The sequence below is a fragment of the Lasioglossum baleicum genome, chromosome 20 (genome assembly GCF_051020765.1).
Source record: "Lasioglossum baleicum chromosome 20, iyLasBale1, whole genome shotgun sequence".
In the NCBI taxonomy this organism is placed as follows: domain Eukaryota; kingdom Metazoa; phylum Arthropoda; class Insecta; order Hymenoptera; family Halictidae; genus Lasioglossum; species Lasioglossum baleicum.
In genome coordinates this window covers 7,005,914-7,023,029 of record NC_134948.1, presented here as the reverse complement: position 1 = coordinate 7,023,029, position 17,116 = coordinate 7,005,914, and the positions used below count along the sequence as shown (strand labels likewise).

The following is a 17,116-nucleotide window of genomic DNA, read 5'->3' as shown; positions in this document are numbered from 1 at the left end:
AGTTTTCATCATTTTCGAGAGTTGCACATTCACATTGCATGTTCACGATATTTATTTCGCGAAAATTTGCACGCCGGCTATTTTGAAACTACGCCAACGCGATTGTTCTATTTACTAGTAACAGCTGACTGCAGGTGCGCATTGTTTTTAATTACGCCCGAAAGTGTTGTACATTAATTCCCTCGGTTGTGAGCTCGTACATTAAAAATAAATCGCCTGCTGCTGTTAGGATTAATGGAGAGTAGGTTTAATTAATTCGGTGATCGATATAGTGTTCTATCTCATTTTGTGGAATGGTGTCTGACCATGTGTTGGTGTGTACTACTGATTTTCTACTTGGAAGTGATAAAATTGTATTTTTAAGATTCAAGAATAAATTGAAATTCTCTATTTCTATTTAAAAAGGTGTGGCCGATTAATTGTTGGCTTATACTACTGGTTTTCTTTTTGGAAAAATGATGAGGGATTACTCTCCAATATTATTTTGGAGATCCAACATGTTACGTACGGAGGCTTTGCCTACGTGACTTTTACCCCCTACTTGAAGCCACGTGTTCATGCAGGAGGTCCAGCTCGCATGCCCAAATAAACAGTTTTTCCCCTTATGGGAAAGTGCATACATCTGGGAAACGTAGACAATCTTCCAGATTTCCGTTTACCCCCACTACTATTTTCTGAGCAATTTCACTAGCATATAAAGGGCTCAAGCTTGGCCACCACGGGCTTAGTTGAAGACTTGAACACGAACCTGTATGCCCACGTATATTACGTCAATATCGTTTAGAACCGCACGCTTCTATTTTTATAGTCACTAAAATGTCATGATTTTATGTAACCCTTCGCTGCATAGTGTATCATATCTGATACAGTTAACAAATCTGGTATATACTACTATTCTACACATTTTATCTCATTCGATAAAACGTCGCTTTAATTTTTTAAAAATATTTTCCCCTTAAATAAAACAAAAACTGACCTTCTTTCAATTTTTTCATTCCAATTTCAAAAATCATGCAGTCAAGGGTTAAATTTGTATCACATTTTTCTATCTATTTCGACACTAATTCCATAACAGAAGAAATTTTGAACTAATTGCTTAAAATTTTGGGGGAAAAATATTATTTAACTGGATTCGGTATTTTATGGAGAACCAGGAAAAAAATTATTTTCTTCTTTTTAGTGTATTTTGATACAAGCGTGGTTTTCAAAAGGTTTCTTTTATATTTAAATTGGACCACTATTGTAGATTTGGAATTAACGTCCGGTATCATCGGATACCATACACCTATCGATCCCCGTTTCCCCTTTCCCCGATAATCCCACCGAAACCGGGAACAACAAATTTTTTTCACTGTATTCATTGACCTACGCAAACACCGATTCCCAATTGCGAGCCGGGCCGGCTAAACTATGGAATATCGAGATACCGTTCAACAATCGAGACCACGTCTCGACATGTATCGACCGCCGCGACTGGCTCCTCCCTATTGTCCATTATATCAGCCATTTTTCAAGACCTTTTCAACGAACTCAGCTAACAACTTCCAATATTCTCAGTCAATTCGAGTGGCAAAAAATCCGCGGAGCAAATTCAAACCGGATAATAATACCGTGTCCGAAATTCCGACCAGTACCATTCATTTTCCAGTTAATTTAAATTGAATTTAATGATAAAAAATGATCACTCGACGTTTAAAATTAAAAGCACGTTAATTAGGGGATCACTCGGCGACACGGGGCACTTCGGTGCAAAAACGCGATCGGGCGATTCATTTTTCGTCGGGCTGCGTAGAGCAGGTCCCGGCTTCCGCTCGAACGGAAGAAAATTAGTCTGCCAGTCGGGCGGTTCACGTCAGAAATACTTCCGAACATCAGCCGTAGCCGTGTTCAGTTAATTAATGTCGGTTGCTCGCCGATAGACGGGCCAGTCACGATCCTGGCACAGTAAAAGAAAGAACCGTGCAATGGTCAGACAGGTGTTGAGGCAACTAAGTTTTCGCCGGGCGGAAGGGGGTAGAAAATGGGTGGCCAACCCCCCACCTTTGTTCAAGTTTCGCTGCGGAAACTGCGAATGGTACCTCGAATTTCAGAGTTATAGAATAAGTATGCCCGAACTTCCGCGAAATCAGTAGTACAAGTCGATGAAAGCTGCGACACAGATTTCGCTAATTTGTTTGATCCCAGTTCCATCTTATTGGCAATTGGAAAGGAGCACCGTAGAAGAAAGTTTCTAATAAGCAGCACGGCCAGTAGAATGGGACGGTAAACGGTCAGACACGGATTTGCTGTAATAGCACTTCGCCGTCATCTACATTTGTAATTTAAATGCGCCCCGGTAATATTGAAGTAATATTTTTCGTTGACCCGTTTCGCTTCGACTTCCGTGGGAGTGGCAAGGAGTCTGTAGTGTGAGACTGGCTGTGGTCAGACACTGCATTTCCTGCCTTCCGGGGCCATTAAAATTTGTAATTTAAATATGCTTTTATATTGTTGCGTAAAATTGCCGGTTTAATTAAGCGCATTTTAAGGGCATTTAAGTCGGACATTGGATTTTCGTGGTAGAATCTTGTGGTCTTTTTGGAATTATAACAAAAATTACACTGTCCAACAAATTTCAACTTTTTTTTATGATTTCAATATACTGTTGGGTCCTTCTTATAGAGTTTTTTGCGCTGATTCCGAATCTGTCCTTAATTTTTCTCCTATACGCACAGTTTTTGAAAAACATGGCTTTGAAAAAAAACATATTTTTCAACTTTAAACAAATATTGTGATGTTATTATAAAAGATATTGAATTGTTCTTATTAATATTAATACATTATGATTGTTTAAACAAGTAGAACAAGTCAATATACGAACAACGGTCTCTTCCGAACAACACTATAATTTAATATTTTCCACTTCCTGTTGAAGTTACATAGAGCGCATAAAGGAGCATATTACCGTTCATTGTACTTACCCATCAATTTAACTCTTGTCAGCACCAGCAAGTATTACGACCGAATCAATAAACGTCCTCGAATAAAAGAAATTCACAAGTGTGCTCCTTTGTGATCTTCCACGGGCCTTTGAAGGAAGAGTGTATGCAATAATGGAGAAAATCAGAGAACGTTGCGGAGAGTATACAAAGTAGAATTCTCCGTTAGCATCGAAGTGGTGTGGGTCAACGTCTACAAAGACATTCGAGAAATTTCTCGGTGTAGGGTGTCCTTTGTCGGTGTGAATGTTGTTCGGAGGACCATTGAAACCGTTAAATAGAAAATTAAAGCCCGAAATGAAAAGCACAAGGCTCCTCTAACAGGAGATTTGTCTCTGTACAGGATATTAAATTCAATTTTAATAATTCCGTCCAGGCGAGCATCGGATTGTCTGTTTCGCGCGAAAATTCTAATATAAATTCTTATTAACGGTGGTAGCTGGGCGAACATACTTCACGATCCGTATAACGTGGCCGTCGCAATGATGAAATGTGGCCAACCAGGATTATCGACTAATGACTTCTCTCGGGCTGATATAAACTCGCAGCCGAGAGAGAGAGGGAGAGGATCAGTTCCAGGAACGCATAGATCAACCGGCTGGACATGAATAATATCGCGCCCCAGCTTGGGAACTCTTGAGGAGGCTTTAATTAGGACGAAGTGCCGTCGTCTTCGTAATAAAGCGTGTTTTAAACAATCGAAACTTTTTAATCTCCGGTTTCTCAAAACTCCCGGGGAAACTCTAATTAATTCCACGGTTCGTTGAAAAATCCCTTACCGACTCCGTGGCGCGACAAAAAGTCCGTAATCAATTTTTGGCGAGTTCATTATATTTTGATACGATCACCTTTCGCGCGATTTTCGATATGGCCATTTGTAAAAATTCGAGGGACGTTCAAAAATTATTGAAAAATTTCTCACGCGCTCTTCAAAATTAGCCTAATGGACCAAAAAAATCTTACACGATTGTCCATTTCATTTCCTGAATAAAATTTAATTCTAAATCTAATTTTCACATCTCTTTTTAAAAAGACCAATTTCATGACGAGATGTAAAATAGAAAGAACGTTTCAAAAATTGTGAAAAAAATATTTATTATTGTTCAAGTGTTGCGGAGCAGTGTGGGGGGAAAATGAAATTGTACGACGCAGTTATGGCGGAGCACGGTCGCTGGCCGGGATTGCAGGCAGGGTTCTTCTGTATGGATGGTTTCGAGAATCGGGACGGCTGGAGTTGAGTAAAATTAACACAACCGTGCGTCTACGAGATAGAAGATAGAGACAGAGAAAAGAGGCGCCCGTTGCCGGAAAATTAAGAGGCGAAACCCTTTGGTGCGGGACAAGAAGACAGGGGAAATCATTAGCTAAAGGAGGGCTCTTGTTCCAAGTCGAGCGGCTTAACTGCATGACTGTTCCCGCTGGCTTCCTGATTCGAATGGCGCGGCCAGACTCTCCCTCGGATATGCCGTTCCCCTTTTTCCCTAGTTACTGTAGTCATTCTATCCCGTTTTAATATTTCACCGTCTTTGATACTGAATTTTTCCTTAGAAGACTTCCCCCAGTGTACACACTATCATCCATAATTCATCGGACAGTTGGCTTTCGAAAAATGGAACTTGTCATGCCACTGCCTTCAACAATATTTTCATTGTTTAATGGATATCCTTGGGTAATATTTTTTTTCCATCAACCGCAGAGTTCCTTGCGGAATATCGTTCCGAGGGACATGTCATTTTCCAACTTCTGCATTTTATTGTTGACTTATGTCACTCATCCTGCCATTCATCCAATCGTATTATCATTGTCCAGTGTACTTGATTTCTAATTATTAGACCGCGGATTTTATGAATTTATGACAAAAATGGACACGTACAATTTAAAGGAGTGGACATGTTCAAAATATTTAAGGACATCAACGTATTAGTTTCAGCTAATCGGATAATTAAAAGAAGAATGCAATTTTTATTTGGCTCCTGTGTCCTGCAATCAATGCAAACATTTTTTAGTTTGCATAAAGATCCGCAATCTAGTAATTATACGTTTCCATCAGGAAGTCAGTTCTGCGAAAATTAGCTCTGATCGAGCAACGATTTATAACAGATTACGATATTCATTTCAAAAGTAGACACCCTTTGATATTCATAAAAACGATTTGAAAACTGTTTCGTACACATGAAATGAAAGAATAATTATCCTGCAGCAGTATAAGTCAAACGCTTAAACAATTTATAAATCACACCAAACATTAAAAAAAAGTTTAATTCCAATTTTGAGAAGTGATGTGCACAGCATATTTAATAATTTTATAATTGAATCATTTTTGGGTTTCTTATATTAACAACAAAATGGAGTGGGTTAAGAACAATGGAAAATTTTTACGATATCACTTCCAACGAGTTCTATGTTAAATAACCGGGAGTTTATTAATCTAAAAGCTTTCATCGACCAGTCCGCGTGCATTTCGATGTAAAAAGCTTGTAAAATCGGAGAACGTTAGTCACCCAGCGAAAAGGATCGCTCACGGTTGGCTATTAGGAGAAGTTTGATGGAATCAATACCGAGTTCCCGAAAGGCAACTGCAATCAGATTATAAGTTAATCCGTGGAAGTTTAATTCGACGGTTTCGTCATCTCGAAATTGCGAGTGGGTATCAATCTCGGCCCTCAAATTGAAAACTTTGCATTTCTTCGATCAACGATATCGCACGGTTCTATTATTCTCGCCGCCGCGCCACTCTGTTAAAGCAAAAACGTTCCATTAACACCGAAAAAAGTTGGGGAACATTTTTATTTTTCATTTCCTAACAAGAAAATTAAATAAGCTCTCTCTAATGGACCATACGATAGATTAACGTGAAAATTAAACATTTCTTCCAACCTAGAATAATTCCATTGTGATATGAAATTGATTTAGTACCTCATACAATATTTAAATGTGTAGTAAGTGATTAGATACCAATACAGGGTGTCCCAGGAAACTTGACCACTTTGAATATCTCGCTTAGTTTTAGTAATAGAAAAAAAAGAACGTTATAGGATAATATTAACCTAACCGAGGGGGCAATATAATGATTGGGAAAAAACTTTTTTCAAGGTCATTTTTTCCTAGATATCAAGGTCATCCATTTTTTTAAATTATATATATTTTTTTATCGCGATGTAATAGCAGGGGTGAAGTCCTCTTCATCTTGGGTATGAAAAATCGAAAAAGCATTAGAGGTATTATCAGTGAGAATCATTTATTTTCCGTATGCAAAAATGTATTGAAATAAAGTAGTTCAACGAAACCAATTAGTGTAGTAAATTAATCACTGATAATACCTGTAATGCTTTTTGGATTTTTCATAGCCAAGGTCACACGGTGGTCATTGTATAATATGTCATTGAAGAGGATTTCACCCGTACTATTACATCGCGGCAAAAAAATATATAGTTCCATTAAAAAAATGCATGACCTTGATAACTAGAAAAAAGTTATTTCCCAATCATTATATTGCCCCTTCGGTTAGGTTAATATTGTCCTCTAACGTTTTTTTTTCTATTACTAAAACTAAGCGAGATATTCAAGGTGGTCAAGTTAACTGGGACACCCTGTATATTTAATACTGTAAACAATATTGTGAATAAATGGTACAGCAATTTTTATTGGTGATTCTGATTCTGAATCACCCCTCGACTGGGAGAGAACAATTTTTGAAAAATCTCTCGAAATTTTATCGGTTACATTCGAATCCAATCGAGACTATAGTTAGCTCCAGCAACTCGGAACAACGAGCTCGACTCAATCTGTATTAGCGTTCAACCCTCTTATTTCCCTGGGGGCTTTTCTCAATGAAAAATCCCGATGTAATACTGATATATCATCCCGGTGTATACGCCCGGACCATACTCTTTTAATGAAGCCTGCTTGTTCATAATCCCCACCAACTCGACAACGCTTCCCTCATCGGAAAGTTCAGTGTACCCTCCGCTAACTATCAAAGGTGCTATACCGCCAGTAATAATATAAACGGCTTTTTCATAAGCTACAGTAGAGAATTTAATTTGCGTAGAAAATTCATTGTGGGTAAAAAGGTCTTCAACGAAACCGAATGGTAAGTCTAACGAAACAATTAGCTGGCACCGTCGTGGAAACTGGGTCAACCCCGTAAAAATAGAAATTCATTTCGTCGAACGTAGCAGAATGATTAACGAGAACATAACGCGATAATGCGTCGTTGCGTGTACAGCAACAATTGTTTGCATCCGTTTGCCCTTTTTGATTCCGCTTTACCGAGGGATTCCCAGATAGAATCAATTTTTTCCCACCTTGAAATTAATGGTCCTCGCCACCAAGGAAAAAGCGAGTTACTCCTTCACTGACCCAGTAAGCCACCGACACTATCTGGCCAGCACATTGCATTTATTTTTAAGATCTGAGCTGACTCAGCTAACAATTAATCAGATTTGTCCTTTCGGTCTCCCTGAAAATTAAATTAAATTACCCTGTCTCCGTTTTCGTTGACCTATACTACTGAATTGCCTATTTAAAGAATTCTCTCCATGGTCAAACTATTCGGTTGGTAAGAAAGTAATTTCGGTATTTTAAGGTGATATAGAGCCCAAATTTTTTTATTCAAGCAATGAACTACATATATCAATAATATATTTTCCCTTTTGTTCGATGATCTTTTGCAAAAGAGAATAAATAAGTAAATATTTTATTGATTGAAGTTCATCGTTTGAGTAAAGAAATTCGGTTTCATTTCACTTTAAAATAACGAAATTACAGTAAAGTCGCGTTTACTGTCCGCGATAAGGTACGCGATCATTGTCTAGAGCTTACCCACTCCACTGTCATGCTGTCCTTCTCTACGTTCTGCTTTCTTTTGAACTCTCGGCGCGGTAAACACAGTCATAAAAAAATGATGTCGGTATGCGATCACTGTCCGTGCAGAACACAAGCTGTTGGACAGTAAATGCGACTTTACTGTACTTTCTTACCAACCCGATAGACCGTTTCGAAATGTTTTACACGAAGATTGAAGTACTCTTTACACAATCGAAAAACGAAACATTAGAAATGTACTAGGTTTTGCGATATGTATTTTCTGTGATTTCATTTCTGCTAACAGGACAGAAGCCCCACCGTTTCCCCAGCAACACCGACCAACGCCGGATGAATTCTGCTCGCGAATTCCTGTTGTTCTCCCGGGAGCGAAGCAAACTTTTTGTTTAAAGTCATATGCTCCGCGATCTTGCCGCAGCGTGTTTACCAAACGGCACGAAACTGATAGAAAAGTTTCATCCAGATTACTCTCTAACCGATATTGCAGTGCAAGATGTACTTTCATAACAAGTATTTTTCACAAACTATTCTCATTTCTCGTTTTATCTATCAGCGGCATGTTTACCGGGATTTATTAGACCGTAATTGTTTCTGTAAAATGTCGGTCACGTATTTCTCAGCACAGTATTTATCGGTAAACTTTTTCTACCTGGCCTGGATCAAAACCATAATTCCATCCTGCACCCTCAATGTTCATTTTTCGAGTTGGAAGAATATATTGGGAAAATTCGATTTCCACTTTCGCGATCGCTGGCATGTAGAAAATTTTTTTTCGAAATTCAATCTCACGGAGTGGTGATAGTAGAGAAACCTCACTCTTTTCAAACGAACCTAGTTACGTTGCTGTCCAATTTTTTTTTCACGTAGTTACAATCACTCAAATATCTGCTGATACCTGTGTCTGATAAATGGTTGTGTAATACTACTGAAAATGGGGTTCATATTGCAAATACTGTAAAAATTCGTGTAATAAAAAATTGTCAATTCTTCAATACAATATTACTGCTTTTGCTGTTCATCTATCTACACTCTGGATTTAGATGAATATTAAGATGAAAATTACAGAGATTCAGATTAATATGAAACAATGATAAATGAAACGATTGTAGATAGAATTATTATGAACAATTCTCTCTCAAATGCCAGATAAAATAACATCTGAAAAAGTCAGTTTAATTGAAGCGGAAATCCCCGCAGCAAAACATCCAATCAACGATGTTAACAACTAGAAAAATGCACGTACAAACAAAGCAACATTGTCGGACTAAACAGGGACAGAATATCCGCGTTTTGGGGCGGTTTCCCTCGGGCATCGAGAGTTCCGTTGGACAAACGATGGTGCGGATTTTCGCAGGGAATCAATCCGCGGGTTTCGCGTTTCATAGTCGGCGAAAATTCCGTTTTGTCGGATGCCCGATGGCCGACGATTTGTATGCAGTTTCTCGGCGATGGACTCGGTCACGCCTGCACCGTGTAAAACAAACTGCAGGCATTCCGTTTCCTGTTATTTTTCCCCGGATGTTATTTCTCGCCTTCGCCGTTCTCCTTTCGAACCCCCTCAGCGCTGGGGGTGGCCGTTAGGGGGTTGAAAGATGGTTTCGAGGTGAAAACGTTCGAGCACTCTGTTCTCTCCAGAGTCAGGGGTGTGGGGTGGGGGCTGCGAGGCGAGACCTCGGAGTCGTCGTTTTTTTGCCTCGTCCGCGAGATTTCTGTACGGGAATCGATTAATAAGTACAGAAACGCCGTATCATTCCATTAGTTCTTCTCCTCGCTTCAGCGCTATGATAACTCCTCCGCCTTCGAACTATAAATAAACCGGTTCTTCCCCGGGATCTCGCTCGGCCCGGTTCTACCTTTCTTCTTCTAAATTAGAAGAACGTCTTTGTGCAAAGAAACGGAATGTTCGGCTGGATGAATTGTGGGTGACAGACGAAATTAAAGGGTGAGGAATCACTTGTGTTTCTGCTATTGTAACTTCGTGAAAAATCATCGGAAAATCTTCTAATTTAATTTAGCTCATTTCACAAAGTGATCTCTCTGCTTTCAAGACTGTAATATGTTTTTTGCAGGGATTTTTATGCACATCACAGCAGACGAAAAAATGAAGGAGGACTTTTTTGAGAATATTTCAAATTCTACCTCAACTGAAATTGCTGCGGTTCAACGAGCCCTGAAAATTTGGGGTACAATTTTTTGTGGCACATTTTTCATTCGGATTTCGATAAAACGTCGAGAAAAAATTGTATGGCACATTATCAGGGCTTTTTGGAAAGCGGAGACTGCAATCTTCAAATCTATGGTGATGCGAATATCGAATAAAATTTTGCAAACCTGATAGAACAGCTCAAATGAAATAATTTTTTGAAAAAATGAATTTTCACACTCACTCTTGCAGCTATGTGACAAAATTTTTTGCAAAATTGTAACATGCGGTGGTGATAGTGGAGATTTCACCCTTTCGAATTAGCCCAGTTACATTAGCATACGATTTTTTTTTGCAAAGTTATTGACCGTGTCTGACAAATGGTTGACTGATACTACCGAAGATATTCTGAAATTTAGTTCGCAGTAGAAATTCGTAATTTTTCAAGTCAGTGAAGTCGTGTCTGCTGTCTACGTTGTACATAAACCTGTGTGTCTGACTCCTGTCCGACTGATACTACTGCTACCGAATTCGTACAGAAATTTTTAATTTCTCGAGCCAGTGGTGCCGCGGTCTGGTAACCATCATCTGCTGATTAAAGTCCATAGAGCGTTTGTTGCAAACAGTCACTGTTTGAAAATATCGGATTTTGTAAAAGGCGTATGGCAAATGCCTGGGGGAATTGAAGCCGCGTAATATGCGGAGAGATATAATTTCCCTGGGATGCAGAGAAATTTTTAATGTCGGAGATGTTTCAGTGCCCTTTTCCTTGACGTATCTGCCCCGCGTCTGTCCAATACCACTACGCCTGACGTACACTCCCAGTAAATTTCTCGCGGATTCAAAACTCGTTGCCTCCCCGGCAGAGAAAAACAAAATGCCTTCGAAAATATCAGAACACGGCAGGCGAATATTTTGCAATACCGTTCCATTAAAATTTACCCAATATTCCTCCACTGCATTTCTCGTCCCGCGGTGTGTGTGTGAATGGTCATCGCAATTAGGGGGCAAATATTTGAACAGCGACAAGCATTAGTATGCAGTGCGTTGTACAGGTAATTACTTGCAACTCAGCTGTTGTTCAATAATTGTTGGAACTCGTGCAGAAACAGTAATCGAAGGCAGATAGGTTATTCATTTTTTTTAAATCAATTACGCAGGATTCAATTTTCGAAAATTTACTAGCTTTTCCTAGTTTTTTTTTTGTGGTTTAATTATTGCTACTTTGCCGGAGGTTTTGAATTGTTTAATTTTGCGATTTCGAAGTTTGTACGTTTGTTGTAGTTTCATTTTGTACTAGTACTGTTAATTTTTAGATTATACTGTAATGGAAGGCAGATAGCTTTTCAATTCTTTTAAAATCAATTTCGCAGTATCCAATTGACGAAAATTTGCTATCTTATCCTAGCTTTTTGTTATTTTTGTGGTTTAATTGTTGTTAGTTTTCCGGAGGTATTGAATTGTTTAATTTTGCGATTTGGAAGTTTGTACGTTTCTTGTAGTTTCTTTTTGTTCCGGTACTGTTTATTTCTAGTTCTGTATCCCCTTGGCAGAATATGTAAGTTACTTCCGGTTGCCGTGGCTACCAGCAGCCCTCTAAACGATCCTAACTGCAGAATCGGAACTCTGAAGGGCTAACTACATCATTATCGCAGCTAGTCGTGAAATATTCACCGCCAAATTTGCTCAACTACGGTTAGTTTCATCCCTAACTACACGAAAGCGCAGCATCAGTTTGGAACCAGCGGAATCGTGGTATATGTCTGTACGAATTTTGTTAGTTGGCACCAACAAACAAATTGTTCCGTCTTTTGTACCACTGTTCTGTGAAACCATGCAAAATGTAACATTATTTCAATGTGAACCGTCAAATATTCACGCTATAGAAATATTCAAGTGATTATGTTATGCTTTCATTTCCACGTGCGGCTGACTATTGTTAAATTAAACTACTGAACATGAGAATAGATGTGGCAGATATTATACACTGAGTTCGTACTAGTTGTTTGAATTTTTAGAATGAATGTCCGATTCATGGCTGACTAATATTACTGTGAAAGTTGGTACACATAGCGAATATATTATAATAATTAAATCATTGTACATTTTCTTAATTTTGCGAGGCAGCATTATTCCCAAAGCGAATTTAACAAATCTATTTAATAACAGATTCGCTTCGTACAATTTCATTAATAAATTTTTATAGTTCAGTGTCTTTTTCTCTGTGCATTTAGTAAATTGATTATAATTCAAATCTGGCTTTCATTCGCGTCTAGCAATATTCATTTTACAAATGCAATTTGTAAAAAATTTTACAAAAGATGCGGAGGAAGCTCTTTGATAATTATCTTCGTTTCGACCGACACATAAAAATTGCTGAACACAATTATTTTATACATGTGAAAACTAAATTTTTGGTGTTCTCAGTTGTTCCTCTGTGCCCTTAAAAACGATGATGAATTCCGTGATAAATTCACAAACATTCCGCTGATGGCCTTTTAAGGCAGAGAAGATTCGAATTGAATGCTACAAGAACGAATCGAGGCGGTCCATACAGCGAAGGAATGAGCACCATTTTGCAACGCCGCAAGAAAGTTAATCCACGATGTGACAACCCGCTCGGGTTTGTCCGGGCACAATAAAAAGAGGCGAGATGATATAGAGTTATCCGCGAAAGTAACTCCGCCGAGCGAGAGATTTATGGGGACGCCAGGTTTCGAAACAAAAATGTATATTTATGCAATTTTACGTGGACCGCCGCGGCACGTATTCGTTTTTACGGACACGTCCGATCGTATTTTCACGGGACCCCGGGAATCCCTTTAAAATGGAGCTGGATTTGCGGAACTTCGATTCTGATTTCGAATCCACGACTCCTAAAATGCATCCCCACTTTTCATTGCATTAGGCTGCAGTTGCAATCAATTTTTTGTTAATCTTATGCAGTAATATGTCAGATAATTTTTATATTTACTGGCGTTCTCTAAACCCATTGTGGATTTAGTCTACTCCATTTTCCAAAACTCTACACAATTTTCCAAGATTCTACTCCATTTTCCACGACTCTACCAAATTTTCCAGGAGTATATATCATTTTCCTATGAGGCTAGCTCCAATTTTCCATGACTCTACGCCATTTTCCAAGACTACCCCATTTCCACGAGTCTAAAAAAATTCCCAGCGAATTCTCAACGAAAATTTGATACTAATCCGAAGAGAATAATGTCATAATATTACTCCATTTTTAATTTTTAACATCCGAGCAATAAGTTATTGTCGTGACCTGTCATTTGAATTAATATTATAAAATCGTCGAAACGAGGTCGAGGTTCGTGACAATATTCAGAGACCCACGCAGCACTGTCATGAAAATGGCAAGAAGTAACGACGAGCACGTGCAGATACATGCGCCCGGTGATGGTAATGTGCGTCGATATAAAATGCAGGGCGCCCGGTCAAAGTGGTCGCAGGCTTTATGTCTTTTACCACAATGCGAATCCCTGGGGGTAGGGGGGCCGCTTTTATTTTACACGCGTGTCCCGTTACCAGAGCAGCTGGCCATAAATGTTTTCGGCTACCGGAGTCAGGGCAAAAAATGTCCCAGGAAAGGTTGCTGTTCGTCGGCCTGGTTTAGAGAGGCGCGTGGATTTATGTCCCGAAAAAGTAACTCGGCCATCTGAAATAGTGAGACATTTAAATACGCCCTCCCTCAAATTTTATGAACGTATGTTTAATATATTTTATAAGTGTGAATGCATGTATGTCTATTTGGTCTTTTTACAGAATTGCTTAGACTCATTGAAAACTGTCTTGAGTCATGGAAAACTGTTTTGAGTCATGGAAAACTGTTTTGAGTCATGGAAAACTGCCTTGAGTCATGGAAAACTGTTTTGAGTTATGGAAAATTGTCTTGAGTCATGGAGAAATAACACATACTCATGGGAAAATGGTATAGACTCATGGAAAACTGTGTGGATTTCTAATCAATGAAAACACCTTCAGATTTACGATGAATTTTTTCTTGGACTGCCTGGAAAGGGGAATTGCAGTTCCACATACACGCACAAAAACGAACCGATCTAACTTCATCACAATATTTAATTCTCATTCTGCATTCTATCAAACACGAAGTGGAGGACAAAAGGTGAGCACGGATCCATTTCAAAAACAAGTCTGCAATATACGTCTGCATTTTGCAGCATCCGCTGTAGGCTAATCGAGAGACGTATTGCTGCACCATACTTTTCCATGCATAGCCCTGTCAACGATGCTCAAATTTCGCGTTGCCTCTGGGGTCGTGTGTTTTATTTTGATCAAAGTGGAAAACGAGGGCAGGAGGGTTGCGGAATTTTTCATAGGGAACTTAAAGGATTAAAAACTAAAAATTCCTAAATGAAGAAAATTAATACATTTCAGATACGATCTTTTACTTTTCAGGATATCAGGAGCCCCTTAATAGTTGAGGCTTCGAATCGAGATTATCCTCCGAGATTCCATCTAAACTTCGATCGTTAGGATTACTATTAGAGTCTCGGTCTCCTTCCTGAGGGCTCACATTAAAGATTAAGTAACCGTTTGCAAAAAAGGGAATGGGAATAGTTAGGTTGAGGCGGCGATAACACTTGAATACAAACGAAGGATAGCATTCTTTCCTGGCCTAGTACAGGCCACTGAAAGGACCAGCGAGCGTAGAGGAAGCCGCTCATGCGAGATATACGAGCAAAAGAAACTACTAACAGCCGGGGAACCGCTTAAGTAACAGTCAAGAGAAGACAATGCATTTCAATGAGCTACAAGAGAAATATAAGTAAGGTCAGGAAATATTTAAATGTAATGCATGAGAAAGGCCAGGTACCAGCCTTGGCAAAACGAGGGTAGCGGAAAAGAAAAGTCTGAATAAAACAAGAAGAATTCGCACGGGAATGCTTTCGAATTACATGTAACAGAGCGGGGGCGGTCACTTTTATTTTTATGAAAACCCGATGGCGTATACGTCGATAATGCAAATTGTTTCACTCCGCCTTTTAGATAATGCAGGGCAGAATCAGGTGGAGGAAAATCATGCAATGGGACAGGAAATCCGGGGCTTTTAAATCGATGAGATCCAGATCGTAGCAAATCCATGATGTGGCGGATAAAGATGATTCACGGAGCAAAGTATACTTTGTGCGCGTTCAGTGGAGTCTTCAGCCTGAGATCCAAGGAGAACATTTATCCAGGACTCAAGACCATTTTCCACGAGCTCAAAAAATTTTCCATAATTCAAGACAGTTTTCCATGACTTGAGACAATTTTCCACGAGTCTATCCGACTTTCCACTAAGTTTTCTAACCACTTTAGTTTACATGGCTCCACACCATTTGTACCACAAAGTGCAGTAGTATCCCATCGACTCGTGGACTCGTAATAAATAGTTTCTAACGAGAAACTTCCGCGTTCAAATCCAGAGGGAGATGAAACAATTTAAGAGCGCAATACGTAAGGATAATCCGTTGCATTGAATTTACAGCTGAAGTTACTTTGGGTCTCTTGTTCGCCGCTGTCTGAAAAGTGGGGGCTACAAATTTTCGCCGAATTAAAAACATCAAGCGTTCTATCGTTCGAGGGTGTGGAGGTGGGGATCGAAAGGGTTGAGGAGTTTTGGGCGGATTGCAAACGACGAGGAACGATCCCATTGTTGTCGAGGAAGTTCAGACCGTCCGTAGATTCTCCGCGACGAATGCAATTCCCGAAGTTCTGATTTCCTATTTAACGAACAGCCCTCCGGTCTTGATAATGTGTCTGTTTCTTGCGCAAACTGTGTCACGGGACGGGTGAAAGGGGCTGGAAAGGTCTGAGGTGAAACTTCGGGACGATTAAAAACCCTAAAGAGCCACGGCTGTGCAAGCAGCGGATTCTGAATGGGCGACCGTCGCGTCTCAACCTCTCTGTGTGTGTGTGTACCGTATACACGGATTGTTCCGCATGAAATCGAATACCGTTTTACGGCCGAAGTTTATTATATCGCGGCCCGCGTGCAAAACTGCGAACAGCTTAAATCATTTTAATGGCTGCGCACGGAATTTCTCCCTAAGACAATCGAGAAGTTCTTGCTGAATGCTCCGACCTACCCTAAAGCGTCCACGATTTTTCATTATGCGGCTTGAATTATCTGGAACAGTTTCCCGCGAAAGTTGCAAGATTTTTCATCTGTCGAAGCAATTTTGTATTACTCGGTAAGACTTTTCATGGCTCGAGACAATTCTCCAGCACAATCTCTGTAAGATGTTTTATTCGTGTGCTCCAATTTTCCACGAGTTCAAAGCTTTTTTTCAGGTCTCGGTAATATTTTCCATGACTCAAATGCATTTTCCTGAATTTAATTGGATTCGCCAGGACTTGAAACGATTTTCTATAACTCGGCACTATTTTCCATGACCCATTGTACGATTTTCCATAACTCAATTCTCTTTTACTCCTAATTCGATTTTCCATGACTTGAAAGTGTTTTCACTAACTCACTTTCTGTAACTAGAAACGCTTTTCCATGAGCTTGACGTGTACTAACGCGATTCTAAACAACTTCCCATGACACTCGTACGTTTTAACACAGTTTCTTCAAAAAGATCAAGGTAATGTTGATTTATTCACATTTCGACCCATTGTGTCACTGAACAAGTTACCCCCTGCGACAGTTATTAATAATAACGGTGTCGTAACTTTTAATGCTTGCACGCAGGTCAGCATACTAATGAAATTCGTAACCTTGCTGGTTGCAGGTGGTGAGAGCTGCGAGCCCGGTACTCCTCCGCGTGATCGTGCTGGGTGCATTTTTCATATATTGCACAGTAAGTGTTCCCCTCTTTACTTTTTACGATTCTCTGAAGAATAGCCATCGCTGGCACAGGTTTCTCGCGCTGGAAACCCTGCCGCGCCGGCTGAAACGTTCTCTATGACTCTCGTAAAACGCTGCGATATTTCTTTTCGGTGGCGACGATGGTAAAATAAACAATTGCACGGCGATTTTGTCGTGGAAAATTGAAAGACCGCCATCTCCGTCAGTCCGAACGAACAATGATTATTTTCCGGCAATTTTTTACGGTATCCGCGAGGAAAACTGTTTGATAATAATCGAAACAATTCAGAACGGTAACATATTGGATGTATCGCAAACGATTTTTCCCACGGA

The 17,116-nt window shown here is 39.6% G+C and overlaps 2 protein-coding genes across 4 annotated transcripts in view; one reads left to right on the top strand and one right to left on the bottom strand.

The window, feature by feature from the left end:
- Nucleotides 1-17,116, bottom strand: part of LOC143218945 (uncharacterized) — a 95,830-nt gene that overhangs the window by 16,903 nt on the left and 61,811 nt on the right. The gene's annotated exons all lie outside the window — the stretch shown is intronic.
- The window catches only part of LOC143218943 (metabotropic glycine receptor), a 157,317-nt gene that overhangs the window by 109,507 nt on the left and 30,694 nt on the right, over nt 1-17,116 (top strand). Inside the window, exon 6 of the mRNA XM_076444592.1 lies at nt 16,707-16,775. Coding sequence (XP_076300707.1) covers nt 16,707-16,775 — 69 coding nt within the window. The remainder of the gene's footprint in view (nt 1-16,706; nt 16,776-17,116) is intronic.